General features: G+C 34.8%; 2 protein-coding genes across 2 annotated transcripts; both read left to right on the top strand.

Annotated features, from left to right (window-relative positions):
* Nucleotides 1-14: 14 nt before the first annotated feature.
* Nucleotides 15-11,035, top strand: LOC146134750 (uncharacterized). Its single transcript, XM_083395615.1, has 14 exons — nt 15-844; nt 2,614-2,684; nt 3,036-3,156; nt 3,533-3,610; nt 4,403-4,523; nt 5,122-5,252; nt 5,832-5,995; nt 6,926-7,055; nt 7,654-7,798; nt 8,400-8,524; nt 9,028-9,111; nt 9,400-9,518; nt 9,740-9,938; nt 10,597-11,035. Exons 1-14 carry the CDS (start codon nt 17-19, stop codon nt 10,861-10,863), a joined length of 2,583 nt encoding a protein of 860 aa, XP_083251741.1. The 5' UTR covers nt 15-16; the 3' UTR covers nt 10,864-11,035.
* Nucleotides 11,036-12,811: 1,776 nt separating this feature from the next.
* Nucleotides 12,812-24,426, top strand: LOC146134749 (guanine nucleotide exchange factor for Rab-3A-like). Its single transcript, XM_083395435.1, has 8 exons — nt 12,812-13,062; nt 13,856-14,029; nt 14,405-14,522; nt 16,000-16,151; nt 17,033-17,331; nt 21,979-22,078; nt 22,559-22,625; nt 23,448-24,426. The coding sequence occupies exons 1-8, from the start codon at nt 12,922-12,924 to the stop codon at nt 23,528-23,530; spliced, it is 1,134 nt and encodes a 377-aa protein (XP_083251561.1). The 5' UTR covers nt 12,812-12,921; the 3' UTR covers nt 23,531-24,426.
* Nucleotides 24,427-25,733: the final 1,307 nt, after the last annotated feature.

Here is a 25,733-nt window from a genome sequence, read left to right as displayed (position 1 = left end):
AGCGAAAGTGTCAATAATGTATCGGCCAAGGGAAAAAAGCTGGGACCACTACATAAAGAAAAGCACGGTCTGTTCAGCTGGTTTGTTGTCTGGGTTCGGCTTAGCTCTGCCGGAGTTCACTGAAAGCTTCATATATGATGAATTCGTGACGAGAAACACAGAAGATTTGGAATTTCCGGAAATTCCGGCGCTAGATTTTGGCGAATTAGATTCTGAATCTCCAGTTGATCACGTGCTAGTTACAGAATCGATAAGAAAAGGCACGAATCGATATAAAAGCTCATGTGATTGTCAGTTGTGTTCAGAAACACACCGTTTCAAATCAGTTCTAATGACGGAATCACGACACACCTATTCGGCCCAGCTGGCCCGTGAGTTATTTTCACAAGATCAGCAATCACGCCGTGAGCAGTTTTCACACGAGAACTTGTCACATGAGCAGTTATCTCATGAGCAGCTTTCTGGTGAAGAATTATCCCGGCGTGAGCAGTTATCACGAACTGGACTTTTATCACGTGAGCACTCATCTCGTGAGCAGTTATCACGGCGTGATGAGCTGCGTTGTGGAAGTGAGAGCCGCATTCTTCAAGTTGTTTCTGCCGAGGCTGGAACTCACGACGTGAACCCGAGTTTGAAGCGCAATAAATCCACCCCTGCTTTGTCGAGCCTAGCGGCGCCAGGGGGAGCAAATCAGGGCGTTCGGGGCCACTTGGCGCCGGGTCGGGCCCGGTTCCACGGGGCCCTGAGGACCGCGAGCGCCCATGTGAGGTTTTTGAGGAAAATGCGGAAAGCGGAGAAAGCTAAGAAGTCGAAAACACAAAGTGTGAAGTTGCCTGTTGAAAAGGTGGGTGGGAGGAATATGCTGGTTTAAGGCAAAATATGCTTCTAAAGGAAGGGGAGCCACACAAATTCCCATAACCGAATTTACAATGGCGCCTTAGTGTTTAATGAAATCATTCAAGTTGGTCAGTGTGAAGTTGCCCGTTAAAAAGTGGGTGGAAGTAAACTGCATACTTTGTGCCAATGCTTCGTCTTGCTTTGAGAACATGAGCTAGATTTGTAATAAAATATGGGCTTCTGTGGCTAAGATGTTAATTTGGGAATGCTACAGTTTTAGCAGGCATTTTTTGGACAAAGGGGGTTGCTGTCAGTGATTTTTCTAGAACCTCGTCGATTTTACCGATTTTTAGCTACTACAAATTTGTCCTTACACATAACAAAACAAAAATATTTTATTAATACGCAAGGCATTAAAAAGAAGTTTAAGTTTAAAGTCTGCTCCACAATATTAGTCTTGGATTCTTTATTGGATTTCTATAGTTATTTTTTTGACAAAATTGATCATATTTTATTATTTTTAGCTGCAACAAAAACATAGTCGTATTTTCCCATTGCCAAATATATATATACATATTTCCAAATCTCGTCTGTTTGATTTCCATTGGTGTTATTCTAATGTTGTGAATTTGGGAGTTGACAAATTTACAAAGTACAGAGCGATGTCAAGAAGTTACAATCCAAACACAGGTGCCGTTCAAATGCTGGCTTTGCTCTAAGCCTTAAGCCAGTCAATGTTATTTCAGGTGGGAGTTGGTGGCGTGTGGTTGACCACCGTGGTCTGGATTTGCCAGCTCAGCTCTTAACTTAAACCGCTGGGAATTTAATCTCAAGCGAAAACTGATCCAATTCAAGGGTTTAAGAAAACTTATTAAATCGCTCTGCTCAATTGAAACGCTCTAACGAAGGAAATACTAAATAGGCTATTTGTCCGGCTCGGCCGTTCACCGAACTTCAAAATTCGCAATACTGTAACCGGATCTGCGAAATTGCAATACGATTTATTACTAAAGCCGTTTAGTACAGTACTTCGAAAACTGGATATTCGTTTACCGAACATTTTTGTACTACTGCAAATGGCTTTAACAATAAATTGTATTGTAATTTTGCAGATCCGGTTACAGTGGTGTGAATTTTGAAGTTCGGTATTCATATGTAGCCTACTAATACGTCACCTGTAACTTAACATTTACGCCGTTTTACGACTTAAACACACTTTATCCAAGATATAAATGAAGTTCCAAATGTGACTTTTGTAAATAACATAACAAAAGGACCACAGAGTTAGGAAAACGAGTCTAAATGTTAAATTATGATTTACGTCAAATCCACACTTATCTGGTTCTCAAACTACAATAAACAGGCCAAATAACAATCCAAACAACTATATAGGTGGCTATCCCAGTCTTTCTGGTACATCTGATAGGTAATTTGGGGCCGAAATTTTGCCGATATTTAAAGAAAATATATAGCATTTCCTTAAAACTAAACAAATTTCCTAATTTTAGAACTTTTTGTCTTTGTGCGTAGACAGATTTAACATTAAGTTTAGTTTACTATGTTCAGCATATTGCAAAGTTTGTATAATAACTAAGAAAGTGCTATTAAGTTGGTGCATAAACTGACTTTGTATTATTTGTTCAATTATTTAAAATTATTCTTGTTTCTCAGGAAAATAAAAAAAATCGGATACCTTTATCATTCTAGAGAAGTGATATCATTTCCACAGCACTTTATGCTTACTGGCCTCTTAAACCTGTTTCTATTGCTTTGCAGCCTTTGGAAAAACTTCGCCGAATTCTTCGAAGCATCAGAATCATCGTCGAAGTTTGTCTGGCTCTTAAGAAGTAAGTTACTTTTTAACTTTACGTTTAAAACGTTTTGTTATTTCTAGTTTTAAAAAAGAATTTCGGAATAGAACACGAACATTACCTTAAAAATTTAAGTTTTAGGGCAAATTAAACAATAAAATGAAACCAAAACGTAAAAGAATAACACGACATTTCTTACTAATAGTAGGCTGTATTAGTTTGCAGCCATATACTTTAAAAAACAGTTGTGCATAAAAATATTTACTTGTGAAAAGATAGATTGCATTTAATAAAACTAAGTTGTTTTATTCGTGGTTTCATTTAACAAAACGGGACTTAATTCCTTCCCAGGTTTAATTGACTTACTTTCCTGTGATATTACGTCAGGTATGTGAAGCAAAGCGAGACCGCCCGACAACTGACCTTGGTGGAGATGCAACTTGACCTTCAGGCTGACCTCAACAAAAAGTTGACCTTTAACCCCAACTACTATAGCGCGTCGTACGTGGTGAGTGAAATATAAAGTAGAATGGTTTGTTTTTTAATTAAAGGTTCAATTAGTTACTAATTGGTATTTTGTTATATATATTTTGTTATCCAAAAACCAAGCCATTGACAGCTAAATAACTAGCCTGTGGTGGGATTCGAACCCACGACCAATGGAAGGTTGACAACTATAATGACCTATATTGTTTTAAAAACAATTTAGTTAACTTAAGTAAATTATGCATGGATCTGTAATAGCTTGATAATGAACCCAAAAAGGTTGAGTAACATAATTTTTATAAGAAGTTTCGATACGGACTTGTATCATCATCGGTCAGTGTCTCAATTAAAATCAACTAAAAATCGTTAAAATAATATTTCACGATGCTGCTTCCAAGGCGAACAAAGGAAGCAGCAAATTGAAGAAGCTGCTCGCCATTTCTCCATCAGCCAGAAGCAAGAAGCATGTTAAGATGGTGAGGATGGGTGAATGTAGGTTCCACAGGGGAATTAAACTATTGGGTGAATATCACTTGTAGCGGCAAGTTCTGTTACAACTAAACTCCGTTTCATAAGATTTTATTTTCCGACTTTTTTATTTCCGACTTTAAATATTTTGTTGTGTTTTATTTTATTTTTTATCAAAGATGTAAGTCGGAACATTAATATTTACATATAAATGCAGGTTTTTAATGGTTGGCTTTAGCGATGAATAGTAAATTTTACGAAACCACAATTATTTCACATAATATGTTAAAATAAAATTCTCTGTTCTACCTGCACAAGTAGGCGGTATTAATCAAGAAACATGTTGGTGTATTTGTACGTTTGGCTCACATTTCACTGCAATTGTTCTTTTGTTCGAATGAGATTTATTAGTTTTTTTAATTTGAAAATCAGTTAAAGCAAGTCCAGTTAATGTTTTTTACTAAATATGTATTAATAAAAAAGTATTACTTCGTAAATTGTAAGAAAGCCTAGTTTTGTTCTTTCTTTGTAAGAAATAGCTCAGTGTGATTCAGAGCAAGTTAAAAATAACATTTATATTTTGAGATTGTTGCTCAATTAAACGTTATTGAAAAAACATATATTTTAACTTTTAGGTAAAATGATTTATCCAGATATGTCGAAATCCTGTTAGCTGCTTTTACTTTTTATATTCATGTCCTTCAATTTCATATTTAACAAGGCTTGTAACAATGTGTTTGAATTAATTCAACGTCCTACAACAACTCGAGTGCTTAACTTAACTTCTTGACTTCCCGCAGATAAACGCTTTGGTCCAGAACAAGAACGCCTTCTCCAAATATCCGCTCAACATCAGGCTCAAGATGTGCCAAGTCATGATTTACCAGAGCTACGAATCCCGCCGAGTCATCATTAAACAAGGTGGACAACATAGAATGCTTAAGTTAAAATTGAAATCAAAGTTTTTTTTCATAAATTGTTGGTAATGGATATATTTCCCAATGCAGACAGAATCTTTAATAATGCTAAAGCTATCTCGGTTTTATTTTTTTGTATTTTTTGAAGCTATTGTCATAATTTATCTGTAAAGGAAGGACTCATATGTTCGTTTACTAATAAGCTTTGTTCAAACTAATGTTTTCCAACTTAACGGTTACGGACGGTGATTCAATTTATTTTGCCTAAAACAGAAAAACACTGCTTTATGTCCAATTTTGTATTTCTGAAAATCTCTCAGAAATAATTGAAGCCAATATATAACCAGGTGCACAATCCATCTTTGCACAAAACACCTCATAGTGTGACGAAACGCTCCAAAGATCTCACAAATTCACTTTAATAACGTACTTTATGACGTCACGTAACATGTTTTCATGACGTCATTTTTTTACGTCACACCCGCACTTATATCCGTATAATGTAATTATGTGCCACCCACCCCTACAATGCAATGCTGCCGTGATAACGTAACATTGTGATGACGTAATATTGTGATGACGTAATGCTGTTATGACGTCAGGCCACCCTCCGTCAGCGTTCTACATCATTTTGTCGGGAACTTGTTTGATCAACGAGCGAGTGACGACAGAGGACGGAAACGACTTGGTTCAAACGATCAACGAAATAAAGGACGGAGATGTGTTCGGGGAGGTGAGGCTTAACCTTTGCACCTAAATCACGTTTTTAATGGGTTACAACAGAGCTCATTAAACTACGACCCGCGGGCCAGATCCGACCCACAGAGTGAATTCATCCGGCCCGCTGTATATTTTGTTAATGACTAAGTATCAAAAAAATGTTATAAAATAAAATTTAAAAAAAATGTTATCAAATGAAATATTTATGACGTTTTAGACTACGTGCATAGAGTCACCACAAACCAGGACTAAAATTAAATTTTCACTAAATCCATAAACAACAAATTCGAATATTAAAAACAGGAAGACTATTCACCCGAACACCAAATAGTTCAAATCGACATATAATCACCAACGGATGCAAGCGTAAAAAAGCGATCCGGGCAAATAGCGAATAGGCACTTCCTGAGGCTATTTACCCGGCTAACTAAGTAATTTAAATCGATCTCCGTCATTGAAACCAAAACTCGGAAAATTAAATCTAATAGCCCCACCAGCCGAACGCCCAAAAAAGGAAATAATCACGAATTGGTGCAACTGCAAAAGAGCAATCCGTACAAATAGCCGCTTCCATATTAAATATATATTCCAGGTTGCGCTTCTCAACAACACTGCCCGCACCGCATCTGTGGTTTGTAAGGACGATGTTGAACTGCTGGTGATATACAGAGAGGACTTTGACGCAATTGTGAGGAAGCCAATCTACAAACAGAGGGAAGAAGTTATTGAGTTCTGCAAAAACCTCGACTTTCTCGAGTAAGAACATGATTTAATTGATGCTTGTATTTCATAACAGGCGTGGGAAATTATATTGACAGGTGTTGCATAAGAAAAAGGTGGGACAATAATTGGATTTGAAATAAAAAAAAAGCAATAAATTTTTTTAGAATAATAAAGTAGTGTCTTGATAATTTGCTAAAAGCAGGAAAACATGATTTTGCCTCATTTTATTTTTTGCCTTTATGATTTTGCCACATTTTAAAGGCAAGATAATTTTGATTTTTCATTGCGTCGCAAACTAAAATAATCTTAAAACCACTGATCCATGTGCTCCATTAATAAAATAAAACTTGTTTATATTGCAAACATCCCAAAACAAACCAAGCAACAACAGTAAGGTGTTGAAATACACATCCGTTACATCGCCTTAAATCCACACTTTATGTTGTGCCAGCTTATGACTGTCGCCAACCAAAATGTTGTTTCAAGTTGGCAGCCAACAGCATCATATTCACAAACCAGTAACCTACTGTTAACATTGTGTTTGTGTTTAAGACTACCCGAGCTCCGTGTCCGACGTGCGCATGCGCACTACTAAATTTCGAAACTGACAAGTTCACAAACTGTAAATTGTAAAGATGGAACATTTCCAACCACGTAATGAGTTATATGACAACCCTCTGAACCTGTTGCTGCGTGTCTACAGATCAATTATTAGGGTCTCTTATAAATTTTTGACAGTTTTTTATTCTAATAGGTCATTGAACGTTGACACATTAAATTAAAAAATATTTGTCGGACGAACAAGTTTATAATAGGTATAATACAAAAATACCCTAATTGATGAAATTAAGTATGACTTCACGTTTTATGTTAAAGGCATATGTTTGAAGATGTTTAAAGCCCACTTTGATTTGGTGGAAATGATTTGCTCGATAACCATCCTTAAATGCTGCTTGTGTTCAGAGACTGGCCAGTTGATCTTTTGAACGACGCTTCCTTCGCCAACTTTCAATACCAGTATTACCGCAGTGGAAGTGTTATAGTCAAGCACAACCTGCTTTCAAACTTCCTCGTCTTCGTCAAATCAGGAGAAGTAAGTGGAATTTGAAACAAAAAAAGTTTATTAAACAATTTCAATAAAAATGTAAAATACGTTTAATAAAACCGGCATATTTTTTCTGTGTTTTACGTCTCGTAACTTAATATAACTTTAAAATAACTTAGTGTAACTTTCAAAGTGAGCCTTACTTACGTTTTTGAGCTATAAATGTTTCTTCTCGTGTAGTTTTATGATAAAACCTAACGGTACGTGGAATTTGCGATTTAAGTTATTTTTGCTAATTTTTTTATAATGCTCAAAATTATTTCCTCCGTTTGGTTTGTGATTCACGAACTTTCGAACCAAATAAAAAAATGTAAAATGTAGAACGTTAGACACAATTGAATTATTTTTCTTTGTTAAATAGCTCGACAGCAATAGCAACCAGATTTTTTCATTGTTTTTCAATTTGGTGAAAGCAGGATGCACTTTGAGTTAAAACTTCCAACAAAATATCTTTAATTATACAGAAAAACTTGCTATGATCGTTTGAAATGCTGGAAAGTATCGTTTATCACCGATACTACATCGGCATCGATTCGATGTTATCGTTCGCTTTTACGCTGACGTATTGCTCTTTGCTTCCCCCTAGTGTCGCGTGGTGTGCACTTTGGACGGTGACGATCGCCCTCTAGTGTCGACCCCGAGCAAAGGTCGAACCCAAAGTGTCGTCACAAAGACCCTGCTCCCCCTACTCGATAAAAACTCAAGAACAAGGGCCACTCAACAAAGGAGCAGTAAGTTCCGCATGGGGGCGCAACACGACGGGTTTATGGGTTAAAATTAAAAAACGAGTATTTTTTTTTATTTCAACTAATTTTTTATTTAAAAATAATTGAAAACAAATATTTATTATTATATTAAAAAAAATAATAATAAATAAATTTCTACTAACAATTTGAAAGGCAAAACGTCTAGCTTTTTAAAATTTTAGTATAATAACTCTCAATCAGGGACTTAGCATGGATTTTTATGCAAATAAAAAGAATTATTTTATTAAAGAAGTCAGTAGCGCGCTAATCGCAAATAATGCGTCGGTTAAGGAGTCGGTCAGACTATTTTATGAACATTGAAATAAGCCTGTACTGTGTTTCGTGTAGCAGAGCTTCTTATACTGTGCGTCGTTGCAATTTTCCAAGGGTGTCGCCAGGGGTTTGCTTGCTGCGTCGCAAGTTTAATAAACTTTCTAAGACGTGGTGGGGAAATAAAAATTGAGAATCACTGCTTTAGGGTCTACCGTTAGTGATGAAACAATTATTAAACACAAGCCTAGGACAGTCGTGAAAAGTGTTTCTCTTAACTTTTACCTCCAGTAACTTTAAGAGTTTTTTTTTTCAGTGTCCCTGGCTCCACACAACAAGATACAATCGCTTCCTTTGCGGAGATCACTGTTGGGCAACGTGGATCTATCAAAAACACTCGTAAATAACAAAGTTAAACCAAATATCAACAGAAAAAGAAGGGTAAGACAGACTTGGACAACTAAATAATTCGTGTTTTCTAATTCAACTAATTAGAGCAAAATGTGGCTATTTCTAATTATAATCTAATTTGGGTTTTACCAAAATTTTACTTCGCCCAGCGGTATTTTTGGTCTCTCAGTCGAAACCTAAGAATTTAACATACTCTTTAATTGGAACGACTTGTATGTAATTTTTACATTCTAAAAAGTTTGGGATATTTCTAAAACATATAAAAATTAGCACACATATTTACCATTCACATTCTTATAAGAATTCATTGAGATTTATACTAAATTAATTTCGAACTATTTAAATTCTAGTTTTGGTAATTCTAGTTCCAATCTAATTTGTAAAAAGTAAAATGATTATTTTACGTGTTGACCGATTGGCTTTTGCCAAATATTGTTCGTATCAAGTGCTCTTATTTGTTGTTGTTAAATTACTTAACTCGAATTAATTGAAATATAATTTAACAACAAGTTCATCTGTGGTGTTTTCTTCAGTTGAACCCAAGTGAGAATGAGCATCGGTTGAACTCTGGTGAAATGATGAAAGAATTCAGGGAAAGGAAACGACAAATAATGATGGTTGGAATCAAGATGCTTACATTATACTCCGAATAAAATTTAAAAATCTGAATGAAATACAGGAACTGACTTTTGGTCATTCGAGTTTTTAACTTTACACTTTACTTGTTTATTTTTATATAGACGTTAATACAAACGTGAAAATTAAACACTCGAATAAGGCATCGTCAATATTTACATTCAGAAGTTGGTCAACCCAATCGGGGAAGTCCGAAATTTTGTCTTATTCCGATTTTTTAACTAAAAAATTGAAAAAACGTTTTCGCTACAGCGAATTATCTTTCGCAGCAAACTCTCGCCATGATGGGTGATGACGTCACTCGTACGAAGCGCTCATCCGATCTACGACGTCATCAGTTCGGGGACGGTCACGTGACAAGGTCGTTGATGGTGAAGCCGGATTCGAGGTGACTGTTCATTGAAAGTGGAGATTTAACATTTTATACAAAATATCAAACTACGACATTCTGGCGGATAAACAAAAACGCGCTCGACAGGCTTTAATTTTTCACAACCTTTTTGCTTTTTACAGTTTGTTAATCGGTTAGAAAATCAATATTGTGAGAACCTTCTGTAGCAAAACTCAACTGTTGCCGCGTAACTAGTTATTTTACAAACTACTTTGCAGGATGCACTCAGTGCGTCCCTCTGTGATGGAAGACACCCCCTACACCGTCACAAAGAGGGGACACTTGCTCCCCCTCCGGTCCGTGACCCCCCACGACCCCTGGCGCCTCACCCCCGGGAATTCCCCCTCCTCCGAGCCCCCTAAAGCGTCGAAGCCGAAGTTCGCGCAAATCGCTGTGCTTAAAAGTGGATGCGTGTTTGTGAGTTGCGTCATTTAAAAGTTGTTCCATTGTTTGCAAACAAACCAGGTTTAAGGCATGGAAAATTATAGAGATTACGTCAGAAAGTTGCGTCATAACGAGACGCCTAAGCCTAGTAACTTTATAGGAAACCTGAGATTATCGTTATATGTCGTGCTCAAATATGCTACATTCAAGGAGATCGGAATACCCTGGTGGAAAAATAACATTTTAACATTTTTTTTACTCGAAACGTCGTTTCGGACCGTTGGGCTAATTTCACCACTTAACAAGCACCTTTGTTCGAATCTTTAGTCAGCGTTTTTTAAGGTTTAGCTTTGGACTGAAACTATTTTCATTTAAGTTAAAAAAATAATTTTGCCGTTGCAGAAATTAGAGAAACCTCAAAATTATATAAACGAAATGCTGTTTTCTAATTTACAAAATTGGAAATAGTGATAGGCCTACTTAGTAACTGCGTTAGTGAATCGGGAAATCAGGAGGCACTGTTTAAAGAATCGTTAAACATTACCAAACGATTTCCAGATTTAGAATTAGACAAATATGACGAACATTGGATTTAATGAGCAAAATAAACCTTGAATGGATAAGTAATATTCGGTAACTGGAGGGCAAAATAACACTTTATCTACGTAACAATCACCCTTTGTACCTCAAGGGTCTAGAGGAGCTTATGAAGAGGACTCAGCTGCAGCTCTCGTTGCTAAGCGACGGAGCAGAGTGTGTCCTCCTCTCAAAGAAACTCTTCCTTAAAAACGCTCCTCCTCGAACCCTTAGGAAGGGAAACCACCTGGTGGGGAGGTACCCGACTGAGGGGTACATCCGGGGTCAGCTGGAGGAACAATCGGACTGGAGCAGGTTCAGGAGGGAGGTTGTAAGGGACATCCTTGGGAAGAGGGAAGATGTGATGTCCTCCGTCAACTGAACAACTCAGGCTGGATAGCGGAGTCAGTTAAAAACAGCCCGAGTCCCGAGACCGACTACGACTCTACAGCCTGTATTCAAACTATTTAACTTAAATAACGTGGATATTCAGCAATCCACTTATAGGGGTGTCGTATAATTCATTCACTCACAATACACGGTTGGAAAATATTCCACCAAAAAAAAATTTGGTTCTGCGCATGTCGGACTCGGGACTCTGGTAGTTTTACGTGGTCTTACTCGAGCCCAGAGACCGACTCAAGCCAAACAAACCGACTCCGCAGCCCTGAAGGTTGCTGAAGCTTTGAAACTGCATCCCACCATAATTTCAGAAGATAAACAAAAAAACTGACAAAGTATTTTTTCGTGCTCTAAAAAAATCAGTTTAAACCAAACTTAATGTTGCAATCGAGGTAGTTTTGTCATACAGGCTAAAGTTGTTTTTGTTCAAGTGTCAAGTCTCGAAACTGTATCCCGAGAAACCTTGAGAAAAAAAACAATTCGTAAAAATTTGTATAAAATAATTGGTTTTTGATGTTATCACATTTGTTGTGACTTTTTCATATAATACATATTTCGTTCACTTCTACTTTATTTTTAAATGTTCGCAATTGTCTTTTTCTACCTTGAAAATTATAGTTATAACTATTTTTTTGTTGTGTTTATTATTGTCGGCCGTGTAGCTTCAGTACTTTTCGAAATAAATTTCCGCACTTACATTATCGATATTCTATTTTTAGTATTTTATACTAATGCATTAAAACCAAAGTTTGTATTCAAAACAAATGGAATCCAAATTAAATGCTAAAAATAGATTCAAAGACTTAGCAAGATCCCAAAGTCCTGGGTTCGAATCCCACTCAAACACTGCTTATCCATGCAGTCAATAATTTAGTCAGTTTTGGTGCTAAATAGTGTGTTAAGTGGTAAATGTGGCGCTATTTAAATTAAAATACCAGAAAATCACGGTTCAAGTCGTATCCTTCCTGTAGGCAGTCATGCGTGTTGACAGCTGATTTGTGACGTCACTGAGAGTAACAGAGGCGGTTTGTTTCCGTCACAATCGACAACAAACGAGCTTCGAGCGTTGAACGAAGGTGTCAGAAAATATTTTAAAGTTAATTTATTTTAAAGTGTTTTAATGAATTGATGTCAAGTTCGTATTATTTCAGATAAGTAACAGAACTCAAGCTTATCAAATTTAAAATTGCGCTTTCCGGTTTTGTTTCAAGATTTTACCAAATGTTTTTCGTATGATAGTTTTGCTGAAATTTAATAAAATCTATTAATTCTGTAAAAGTAAATGATGTTGAGCTTGGCCTATATGTAATTCGATCGTGGATGAGCTGTCGTAGGTAAAGTTAAAAAACGGCGCTGGTCTAGAATTCTATCACAATTTAGGGTGCGAGTTAGCGTTTGGGTGTGGGTGGGTCAAGTATTAATATATCCATTATTTCATGATAATACTTGACCCACCCTAACCCAAACATATGTGCGTTGTGGTAGGATTCTAGATGAGCGCCCAGACTGGTATTGCTACAAGCTTTTTATAGGAAATTTGACTATTTTCCAGACTTGCTTAGTGTACACACACACCCATTGGTGATTATGTATTGGTTTAGGTTCTAGGCTTTGTATAGTGATATGATTAATTTTAAATTTTCCCAGTTTTGCATTATTTTAGATATAGTCAAGTCTTGAAAGTATGGCAGAACTCGACAAGATTATTTGCACATAAACTCAAAAAAATTGAGATCAGAAAGGTCAAAAGTTCAACCGATAATGTAACTATAGGATTGCCATGCGCACATTGAATTTTTAAGGATCAGGTTGGTTTGTAAAAATAAACTGGCAGGTGCAGTTTCCATACTTTGCACGGTGGACAATAGCCCTTAAAAAAGCTGTGGCTCTTCAAACTAACCGACTTAATTTTGTTCAATTTCAGGAAACAGAATGATTCTTTTAATTAAAGTTACTCAACATTTATGAGGAAAAACTTTATCTGGATAAATGCTCTAAATCTTTCAAAAAAAGGTTTTTAAAGAAAAAGTAGGAAATAATGGAAAGTGGAGTTAGTTCCGATACCAGTATTCTCTCGTTGGAAACAAGTAAATGTCACATCGAAAATGGAGTTAATTCAAACCATATCGACCTTTATTACGTCACACAACTACAATTGGAACTGGAAAATATCAAAAAGGTTTGTTGAATAAATCAGTGATTGTTGTTAATCAAAAGTAAAATATTGATTAAAATATTCTAAAATAACAGGTTTTGATTCTGTAATGAAGAATCCAGAATATTGAATCCTAGTATATTTGTTTAATTTTCAACTTCTATTTTATTGGAGTGTTAATCAAAACACATCGTTTAGTGGAAAACCTGTAATTAATTGCAAATAAAATTACAAATGGCAAGTTTAAAGGATGGTCATTTGAAGCCATTTTGCAATAAATTGTTATGTATATATAACTTAACTACAATAAAAACAAATAGAAACATGATATGAATACCAGGTTTTTGCCCCAACTTCCTATTTTGCCCATATTGTGATTGATAAACTATTCACTAATTCAGTCCCTTTTGTAACATATTGTTGTATTTAGTTCTACTTGAATACAAACGTGATTTGTACAGTTGATTATTGTTTTTGCTTTAAAATATTTGTATTATCACTATGTACTGCCTAATGAGTAACCATGTAGTGTATTTTTAGACAAGCGCATATTGCGATTCCTGCACCTGGCATTACACCTAAACAGCAAGCTCGATAATAATTCATTGTCATTTAATAATAATAGGCAAAGGTCCCATACAATCTAATTGCTTTAAAAAGACTAAGTGTATTTTATAATAATAACTAGTAGTTCAATATTGTCAAAAGCTAAGTGTCTTATAACGTAAGCTAGCCGTAAGCAAGAAATTTAGATGTAATAGAAATTCCTTGAGAAAATCTGTAGCTACTTTGCTTTTTATTGTTTTCTTTGTTGAAGGAACTTTCTGAAAAGAATACGGAATGTCGAAAATTACAAGACGACAGTATGAAGGTTAACGCTGAGCTCGAAGATTTGACGGCAAGTTTGTTTGAAGAAGCAAATAAAATGGTTTACGATGCAAATGTTAGACGACAAAAAGCAGAAAAGAAACTCGCTGAAGCAGAAGGAAATGTAAGTTTTTGAAAGTTACCTCAAAATTTGTACTTAAATGTTTATTAAGCCCCACAATATGATTTTTTTTGGAAAAATGCTCTTTGGCATTCCATCATTTCTTTACTTAACATTCCTTTGGCAAAGAATAATTGTTTTAAAAAGAGTAGAAACTTTAAACTTATTGGTGTTTATTCTGTACAAATGTATTCCGTATATATTTAATATATATACTCTAACAACGAAAATTTCTGTTAGTGGTTGTAAATATGCTTTCCATGAAGATGTGTACCTAATTAAAAAGCAATATTTTTACAAGCACCTACATTTATTTTACGATTTTTTTTCCGTTTCTTACTTCAATCAACAAATCCAAACTATTTGTTGAATGTTTAGATCGATGCTTTACAAACTGAGGTGGTTGCATTGAAATCGCTTGTTTTAACTTCGACGCCGAGCAACCCAAACCCAAAATCACATCCGCAAATCAAGAAGAAGGAAGAAAGCAAATTACGTGAGCGAGAAATTTTTGTCGACATTTTGTGCTCGCCAATGCAAGTGCAATTTGCTCTGGGCTATTCCTGATTGACACCCATCCAACTAGCCACTTTAGGCAAACCTACTGGACTTTATTTGTTATCCTGTAAGGGTATGACAGAGTATCCTAAATTCCAAAAAACATTGTTGTGTAAAAATGCCAAAGGTTAATTATTTTGTAATTCGTAACAATACATGATTGCGTAACCACAGAACTAAACATGCATATCAAACGTCATAAAAAGCCTATGATTTAATTGTGGTTAAAGTTTGACCATGGCCATAGAAGAACTAATTAAACACACCGATTTGAAAATACCAGGTAATTGGTGATAAGAAAAAGTAGATGGCTATAAAATCGAGGACTTGCCAATTTTTGTTGAGGGATACCTCACTGATGCATCTACTTAAAACTAGTCGATTTTTATAAATAAAGTTCTTTGTAGTGTCAATTTGTGAATACAAGATGGATATGTATTCAGTATAAATGTATTGTTAATTATATGCAAGGTTAAGTATTGCTGTTTAAACTCTTATCACACTTTATTTTACCCATTATACCTAAGATTTCTAAAATATTAAAAAAGGGTGGTTTATTTCTGTAGTTTCTCAATGCTCATTTATTTATTAAACATTTATAATGAACTCATATAGGATAATACTGCTCTGTAATATGATTTTATTATCTCTGGTAATTGCTTTGTGAAATTGATCTGCCCAATTTGAGATTAAACGAAATTGAGAACTTTCAAGCAATTTATTTATTGGATTAAGGACTTCTAACGTGTAATTTAAACAGCGGATCAAATCTTGAGCATATTTTCAATGGATGTATAATAGAATATGAGGTACAACAATACACACTAAAACTCTTTATTTCCGTCAATTTGCGCTCTTTTTAAAAGCAAAGGTCCAAGTCATTAGAGCAAGTTACTACAAATCAAATTATTGACATAAAACAAAACGTTTAAACCAATATAATTAATAAAGTTGTCCGATTAGGAGCAATATCTTGACTAAAAATAACAAAACTGCAATATATAGCAAACAAAATGTATGAAGTGCATTAATTAAGATTAATAACCAAATTTTTTTTAACTTTTTAATAAAAACACTTAACTTCAAGTCAAGGTATTTTACACAATTACTTAAGTCAAAGTTAAGCCATTTGTCCAAAAGACTTAAGTCAAGTCATTTTGGTCGAAAAACTTTTAAGTCTTGTAATTTTAATCAAACAACTAAGTCAAGTCAAGTCACTTGTAAACAATGTTTTAACTGCACTTGTCATTACAACACTGATTGATAGTGTTAAAAAAGCAGTGTTGAAAAATCAGTCAATATTAATTTGAATGTTTATTTCAACATGCGATGGCTGCAAGCATCTAATTAGCAAGATATATTGCTGTTATTATTTGGGAATATTTTTGTAGTTTTCTAATTTTGTTTATTTTTAGTTTCACCGTTCCGACACAAGCGCACCAGTAGTTTAGCCGAGGCTGAAAAAGTCAAGGAACCGTCGCCATCTTCCTGCAGTCGGAGTGTGCATGAGTTCACAATATGCAACGGACACTCAACATCATTTGGAGGCGATAAGATGGAAAAAGAGGTAAAAAATCGTTCTAAAACAAAAACAAAACAAAAAAAGTAGGCAAAACGGCATCATCAGTTCTCCTTGAAAACTTATTTAAATAGAAAAAGAACTGATGTTGCATTTTGCGCAACTATAGTATTCTGCTCTTTTTGAATAGTTTTTTTTTTTTTCCCCCTTTGTGGTTTTGCTTTTACGATATTGAAAAAAAAAGATACAACAACTAGAAGTGTTGGGACAGGCTTAGATACCAATATAAACAATAAAACTTAATCATAATTCCCGAAAAATTGTTGCACTTTGCAGCCACTATACGCTCCGTCCCTTTTTAAAAATCAAATTTGCTATAAATGTTTAAATATTAACATCTTTTTCATTGCTAATTACAAATGACACAAAGGGAAACAAACAACCATTAAATTAGCTTTCACAACAGAGCTAAATAAAGACTTGTAACTAGCTCAGTGTTTAACTGAAACAACTTTGTTAATCTGGTTTAGGAATTATTTATTATTATTTTATTAGGAATTGTAATTCTTAAAGTTGAAGTTATAAAATCCACACCCAAACATAGTTATTTATAAAAAAATTTAATATTTATGTTTCCTTGGTTTACTTTTTTCTTTGTTTTTGAATATGTTTATAGTTTCAACATTATAATTGTAACTACAGGTCTAAAAATTGTGGTTTATTTGAATTTCTAAACCTCTTATAATTTTCATACTACATTCAACAAAACATGCTTGTTTGAAATTGTTGTTTTTTGTTGTCACAAATATGAATACCCAAACCGAATAAGTCAAGTAAATGGCCATCATCTGAATGACACTATTTCAATGCAAACTTATATCAACATTAGTTAGAATTGCTATCGTTGTTATTATATTGTAACGACACAGGTTGATAGTGGTTTCTACGACGAGGTCTCCAAGTGGCATCGTTCCCTCCACAACTTCCAACAAACCTCGAACGCAGGAAGCAGTTTGTGCGATTGTCGCTTTGTAGCTGACGCTAAAGACGCAGCTCCACTGCGCGATTGCCAAACAATTGTAGAGTCTCCATTTCTAAGCAGAGTGTTTTCGGAGGATATCACGCTTTGTCTGGCGTTCCAGAACAAAGAGCTCTCCGTAGAAGTTTCGAAATGCATCCACGTTAATTCACTTTCTGTTGAGCTCATCTCCAACCCTGTAGTACTCGGGTAAGTTGGGAATTGTTTTTTTAATTTTTTTTGGTTTGATGAATTTTTTTTTTTTTTTATTTAATGACAATTAGGAGGCAGTCATGCAATAGAAATGCATGAACAACTAACAAACGAAGTCATAGTTTCACCAGGCCAAGTTCTATTATAATTCAGTTGCCAAAGAAAGTCAAATTCAAGTCGCAGTATTGCATCAAAAATAACCATTCTGAGCGATTTAGCAAACGCTTATTAAAACTTAAAAAAATGGCAAGTTAATATTTATTTTAATATGCCACTTAAATGACTTACTTTTAGTGAAATATGTTCATTGGAAGCACCTTAATATAAGTTAAGTCATTTTTGTAAATGACCTTAAATCTGATCATTTGTATAAATTTTTTACCCAATAGTCGAGTCATTTGAAAAAGTGACTTCATTGCAACACTTTTGTTAACAATCTTCTATTTTATTGATTTATTAACAATTAGAAGGTAGTCCTGCAACATAAATGCCTCTAAGAACCAAAGGTTTGAAAAAACAAATGCTGACTGCAAGTGTAAGATAGAATTGTATTCTTCAGATTATAAAAATCACTGATGTTAGGAGAATGTGTGAGTGATTCCGATTGTTAAAAGTAAGATTAGAGACGCCAAAATGTGCCCACTATGCTGTGAAAGCAGGTTTAGAACCCGTATTGTATGAATTTTACTCAATTGCAAGAACAATATAGCAAATATTATTCAAATTATTGTGGTTTTGTAACTTCAAAACTTAATAATAAGGCAACTAATATAATATATTGGGCTTCTGACTCTTCAGCTAATTTGTCGTCTGTTTAGGTAAAATTTAAACAAAGTTTTATGCCTTTGTATTAAACCTACATTTCTATGTCTATATGTACAACTCCGCCACCCCTAGCAGTTGATATGGATTTTCCTACATCAAAAAATTGTACACTTATTTTAAAGTTATATTTTTACCTCATTTGGCCTTTGCAGAACAAACAGTTAGTAAAAAAGGAATAAAAATTTCTAAAGAATCGAGTAAATTAATGACATTTTAACCAACACAAGATTTTCCTACACTTTTATTGTGATGTTCATCATTTTGTAAAAACCCGAATTCTCCCAAACCACATTTTTAAGTTTCAAACAAAACCAACATTTGCATTTTGTTACAAATCATGCTCGCGTGACGTCACACGTTTCCGGTGCGCTTTGCTACGTCACAAGCGCCTGACTGATATGCGCCGTTACGTCATAAAAGCGATGACTGACATTTGTTATGCAATGAACGAAGAAAATGTGGAGCATATTTATACTTTTTGATATTTTTGTTTTAAATTGAAGGTGTTCCCCAAACTTCATTATAATAGCTTTATCACTTTTTGTGATTATTTATTTGCATGAAGGTTTGTAAGTTTTATGATGAAATGATTTAATGAAAGCATTTTTAACTTACAAATGCAATGCAATAGTACAAGGTGGTTGGTAACAATTTATACTCAAATAAAGACCTACTTCAGCTATAATATTGTTATGTATTGTTTCTGTGGTTAACAGAGGTTATGAAACACCTTAATTTACTTAAAATCCATTGTACTGTTAAAGTTTAAGGCCTAAATGTTTTATCTGCCGCGATTTAAAAAAGCTTAATGGCATTGACATGTTTAAAGTAGTTTTGTCTTAGCGAAACTGCAAATTTTTGTTTTGTCCTGTTGAAAATGATCAAAGTTTTCCAAAGCACATCAACGGTCTACAGTTTCTAACCCATTAACTCTGGAGGCGAACCAGTTTTTTTGTTTTGTTTTGTTAAACTAGTTGCGCGTCGTATCCCACGCTCAGTTCGTTGCTTGTCTCTAGCATCTACTGAGATTGTGATTTCTAAATGTTGTTGCAAGTCGTAAATCAATGTGTTTAGCTTGAATGATGAAAACGCCCTTTGTGTTGTAAAATAACAGAAAGCAGTCGCAAAGACTAAACAACTCTGGTATTTAGTTGAACATCATGAACTTTTCCAACTGCCTCATTACCTCGTGATTGTCGTGAAATGTAGCCCGGGTATTTCCGTGACGTCACATCATTAAACTCCAATTGGCACAAGAACATTGCAAGCTGAAACAACACAACGTGCAATCAGTAGTTCAACAAGCTGTTGTCCACACTGTTTCAAAACCTGGTTTCAAAACATTCCTTTTAAATCAGCCTAAATAATAGGGGTTGAGTTTTTTTAAGTGTTATTTTTCTATCTTTGCTGTTATGTTAATATATTTTTCCGACATTTTCTAAAAAAGTTAAATCCGCTTTGTCTTAATTTTGATGGTATTTAATAAAGTTTTGTCTGTCATTTTGCCTCTTTTTTTTAACTGAAACAAGAAATGTCCAAGAAATTCCAAAAAACTGTAACATTTGATAGATATAAACTCACAAAAACGCGAGTATGGTGTTCAAAACTTTATAGTTGGCCGCCATCGAAACATGGGGAAGCTAAAATCAAGAAAATACGTTGATTTCATCAAATGTTGTTGCTTTGTGTTCTTAATGATACTGGAACATGGGTGTTCAGTATTTGTTAATGTTGTTGTTTGGTTAAACGCGAGGCAGCGGTTGTTATTCATGATCGATCGTAATTACAACGAACCTTCTCACAAAGCGGAGGGATGTTGGCATTCACAAAATGTTCTTCCTCTCAGATTAACGTTTGTTCTCATATAAACGCAACACAATGTAATGTATATATAAACTGTTGCTACCAGGCATGGTAATGTACATCAAAAACAGCTCCTCTGGTAATTTTTTTAATTTTAATTCTATACCAATGTTTCGTAGTACGAGCATTCAGTGTCATTCACCCTGACGAAGGCGGCTTGCATAGATTGCCGAAACGTTGGTATACAGTGTTATGTATGTCCGCTTCGTCAACAACATGCCACGCACTGTTTCTAAACCAATGGGTCGCGACCTTTTCATTGAGTTTAAGTCGTTTTGAAATGAATGAAGCCCCAACATTCGTAAAGTAAATTAAAGTTTGAGAAAATTGCGGTAACATTTTGAAAACATTGCTCAATCAACTAATTCCATTGTATTGCTTATAAAAACTTAAAAAAAAAACAAGAGAATTGACTCGCCAAAGATTCACTTGTATACTTAACGTTTTGGGTCGCCGCGAAAAAAGGTTGAAAATATTGGTTTATTCCCACAGCAAAGCAATTCATCCCACTCGCGGAAAAACATTTGTTTGCAAAACATAACCCTCTCTCGCTTATTCCTAGTCTTATCAGGTTGTTAAAAATGACTTTCATTTGAAACGCAGCACTTTATATTGGGTGTATTTGATATCACACTTTAGTTTGACCCTCCAAGACATTTTCTCTTTCTCACACGACCCTGTGAAAAACAGTTACCAACTCATAATATAGATCCCATCAAAACTTAACAGACCATTTTGTAACTTTTCCACCGTTTGATAAAGTTGTAGTTAATTAAATTAATATAAATAGACTAAATCTTGACATAAAAATTAGGAAATTTACGTTCAAATTTTGAGTAATTACATTGGCTTTGAAGGAAAATACACTGACTTTCGCAACAATTTTAAGTATCAAGAAAAATTACATGTTAATAAACAAGCGTTTCAATTAGCAATTTTAATCTTTGTAATGATGGATCATTATTAACTGCCGAAAAAAATACAGAATTTTTTCACATTGAATGACTTCTTTCAACAAAGCCCATGAACGACCTTGGCATTGTAAGGTTGTCACGGGTTTTATATCACTATTGTCAGCTTACCAACTACAAACGACTTCTAAAGTGTGAAAGTTGTTCCACTGGTGATTGTCTACGTCACAATACGTCGGCACCTTGCTGCATAATTCAAATGCGTCAGCTTGTTTGTAATCCTTCCGTCAATTACGCTGTTAATTAGAAAGTGTTTAAACCACAGCCTGGAAACTAAAACAAGAATAACATAGTTTTCAAAAGTTTATTTATTTTAACACCAACTGTATTGATGTGGTTGAACATAATACTTTCTATTTTGCTGTTTTGTAATAAGTTTTTATATTTATCATTTGTTGATAACTGCATTAGAATGCATCAAAGTATTTTAGTTTAATATGCTTATTTTGTACTATCGTCATACCACTCAGTTTTTTGTTTTTACCAATAAACAGCTTTTGTGTAATCGGATCATGAACCAGCAGTAAATGTGGATTTTGTTCATGAAAGTTTGATAAGAAGGAGTAAACATTTAACCAATTGTCTTGTTTTAAAACAAGAAATGTCACCTAACATTTGTGCCAGTTTAATTTTCTACGTATGCCATAAGCATTATGACGTCAATACAATACATTGTCTTATAGGAACGTATACACAATGTGAACTAATTTTAACTGGGTTTGAACTGTTTACTCAATTTTCCTTGTGTTTGAATGTTAAAAGTACAAAATGTCTGGGTCATCAATTTTAAACACAACTAAATAAACGCTTAATAAAGCGCTAATAAAAGTCTTTTTTAAGGTACAAAATTCGAGTCCCGAGTCCCAAACTTTAAGTGTAACACAGAAAAGCTCTTTATATAGCGACAACAAACTCCCAAACAGCAGTTTCCAGCCTGAAAGCGCGGAAATCCCAGCAAATTCCAAAGTATTTCTTTCTCGTTCAGGAAATGCGCATTATCCGGTCACGTGACCCAGTGCCGCCACCGGATACGCTTCGGTGACTCCAGCAGCTTCCACCCGATTTCGCAATCCTGCAGAAACAGGGTAAGTGAGGTCACAATTGATCGGTGACGTAATAATTAGAGGGTGACATCATAATTGATGGGTGACGTCATATTTGATGGGTGACGTCACAAATTAATGGGTGGCGTCACAATTGATGGGTGGCGTCACAAGGAAAGATGATGTCGTCGCAGATATTAATATTTTCGAGCGTTTGTTATTACAGGCTGGAAAGTCCGATTTTATTCCCATTTTGGGTCTGAGTAAGATGGTTTATTGCATTTATATTATTTCAATGTAAATATCTTATTTTTTGACCAAATCGCTGAAATTAATTGTTAACCATGAGCTGAGATTTCTACAATGCTTTGCTATCAATTCGTCCCGATACCAATCCTATTATCGGACATAAACTAACATTACAAGGTATCGGCCAAAATTAAAACATTCTAGACTTGAATACACATTGTTATCCGTCATACGATTGATTTGTACAAACATCATTTCACTTTTTTTTTTCAGTTGACATCGGTCTGTGATTTCCTCACCTATATTCGATACGTTAAGCAGGGAATCGTAAAACACACGGGTGAGTCGATGTGAATATAAGCTGAACTGTATATTGCCAGAGGAACCTGTTTTAAATATACTATGCCTGGTAGCAACAGCATATTTATAAGCTGAACTGCTTGAGTTTTTCTAGAACTTTGAAAAACTGCACAAAAATACGTAAAAAACGTTTGTTACCGCCCCTGGCTGCATACAAGTATATTGCTCAAACCAGACTTGGACAACTAGATAATTCTAGTTTTCTAATTCTATGAATTAGAGCAAAATGCGGCTAATTCTACTTCTAATCTAATTTGTGAATTACTTGTGTGCTCTAATTCTAGTTCTAATCTAATTCGGATTTCACCAAAAATGCTACTTTGTCCAACGCCATTTTTAGTCTCTTAGTCAAAACAAGAATTTGATTTCAAACTCTTTGGTTGGATAGTAATTTTCACAGTCTGAAAAGCAAATTTTATGCTAAAAAAATCAAAATTAGCACATATATTGACCATTCACATTCTTAGTAGAATACTTCTCGATTTAAATGAAATTGACTGTAAATAATCAAATGTAATTCTAGTTCAAATTCTAGTTTAAATTCGATTTTTTTAAGAATTCGGTAATTCCAATTCTAACTTAATTCGAGAAAACTTAAAATGATCTAATTCTAATTTTAATCTAATTTGGAAAAAACTGAAATGCTCTAATTTTAATTCTAATCTAATTTTATAAAGCTAAAATAAATCTAGTTGTCCAAGTCTGGCTCAAACCCATGTTTATAGTTGCAAAGTATGAGCCGAAATTTTGTTATATTTTACTAAAATCAGTATTTATCAACTGTTTATTTTGTGTTGGACAGTCGAGCAGATTTACTGGGAAATAATCCGACTCAGGATCGAAATGACATTTGCAAGGCTTGGATACTTCAGAGAACAATCGTGAGTGGCAACTGACACCTGCCAGTGGCAACTGACACATGTTACTACGCCAGTGACAACTGACACATGCCACTACGCCAGTGACAACTGACACATGCCACTACGCCAGTGGCAACTGACACACTTTCTAGTGGCAGCAAAACCTGCTAAACTGCCAGCAACAACAGACACTTGTCAAACTGCCAGTGGCAACTAACGCCTGCCACATTTCAGTGGTAACTGGCACTTTGTCAAAGGTGCATGTCACATGAACACTGGCGACGACAGTCGGCTTCCCAGCACAGCTTAAAAGCAACTACCCCAAAACATCGCCAGTTTGAGTTGTTTAGCTCGACCGAGTATCGCGTAACTCCGCGCCCAGCATGCTATTACGAATTCTTGGGAAAACATTGATTTTTTTAAATAGTAGAAAAATTGAAAATGTCATAACTCCATACAATAATTTCTACTTTGACCTGATTAAGCTCGGTTGTGCGAAAGCTTGTCAAGATTTCAATAAAATTTGTCTTTACACAGTACGCCTGATTACCCTACATACTATAAGTTTACCCAAGGGTTTTTCCACTTGAGTCCGTCGACCCCATTGGCTTTGGACGGCTATTTTTTTAATCCATAGACCCTAAATAAAGCTTGGTATATAATTTAAAAGTGGGATAATTGGAAACACAGTTTGTCGCCTTCTCTCTAATTTATTTATTTGGACACCATTCATATTTGCGAATGTGTGATTCAAAACCAGCAGGTGTGTTGAGTTTCTTGTTTAACGACGTTAGTTACAAAATCTGAAGCCGGCACTTAAAAACACACAAAGTCGGCCTCAAAAAAGTTTAAGAACTTAAAAAAATGTCGATACTCGTGCGATTTCTATTACTCGTGTTGTCCCATGAGAATACACAAGAGATAACCGTCAACTTTAAGGTTGTCAGGGTTGGGATTTAATCCTATAACCCTAGGTTTGGGATGTCACGTTTTTTCAACCAGACCTAGCTTCAATCTACTTTGTCACTATTTTGAAAGCGTTTTTTTTGGGTCTGTGGAATTGTTACTTATGTTAAAACACTCGCACCACATTTTTTTCACTCTTTTGTATGTTTTTGTCGCAATTCGTCTTCATATACTGTTTGCGTTAGAAAAGTTTTAGGTTTTTGGGTGTTAAGAATGTACAGCAGTAAAATGTCTTGATTTTTATTACTTTAATGAAATCTAGTGTTCCTTCAAATCTTCCTAACTGTTTATGCATTTAATGTTGGTTAGAATTCTGTGACGCCTTAATTGCCGCGTTTTAGCCCGCAATCTTTGATGTGTTATTGTGTACGCTACCTCCAAAAAAGCCAGGTTTCTGTAAAACCAAACAAGTGCAAATGCAAGTCAAAGATGTCGCGCCTTTCTGAAGTTTATTAACATTTTGCGAATCCCTTTTAAGTATTCACTTTTTTTGGCATTTAGAATCGCATATTTGGGGCGAAAACCGATGCTACTATTTAACTCTGTCTCAAATGTTCCATTTGTTTTCTTTGTGACGTCAAAATTGATTCGCTGCGCGCGTCACACACGCTACTGTGACGTCAGACACGTACTATTGTACTTATTCTAGTGAAATGAGATTATTTAAGTTTTCTTCGTGTTTATTTTCCTTCTAGTCTCTCAATACACAACAAATACACAAACTGTACAACACAGATACATACCAACCCTGCTAATTTTGGTTTCTGGCAAAATCTTGCCTCCAACAAAAACTTACTGGCCACAAAATTACAACAATCTTAACATCGTTTTTTTTTTGAACAAAATTAGTAAGTTGTAAAATGTTACTTACGTTATAGATTGAAAGTATCATATGCTGCTAAATTTTCACTAATTAAAGTTTGGGATCATTCTAACTTTCGTTACTCTGGGTTGTGTTTTAAGTGTTCTTCATCAATTCCTGCTCAACTAGTACATTTACCTTGATTCTTATTCAAATTCACGTCCAACAATGGACCTTAATGTTAACAATGACCATTGTTGTATTGGAATGTTCGAACAATTAAAGTTGTCTGTTAAATGTGTGGTTTGATTTCTCGTCCAAACTTACTCTTTTTCCTTGTTTATTTATCTTTTCTTGCCAACTTTGTTTTGTTCTTCACCTGTCTATATGTACGCACATAATATATACCATTTACACAACGAAAGAAATATCACCTGTCAACATTTGGCGTGATATTCCT

This window comes from Ascidiella aspersa, chromosome 8 (genome assembly GCF_963924565.1).
Source record: "Ascidiella aspersa chromosome 8, kaAscAspe10.2, whole genome shotgun sequence".
Classification (NCBI taxonomy): domain Eukaryota; kingdom Metazoa; phylum Chordata; class Ascidiacea; order Phlebobranchia; family Ascidiidae; genus Ascidiella; species Ascidiella aspersa.
This window is presented reverse-complemented; position numbering and strand designations above follow the sequence as displayed.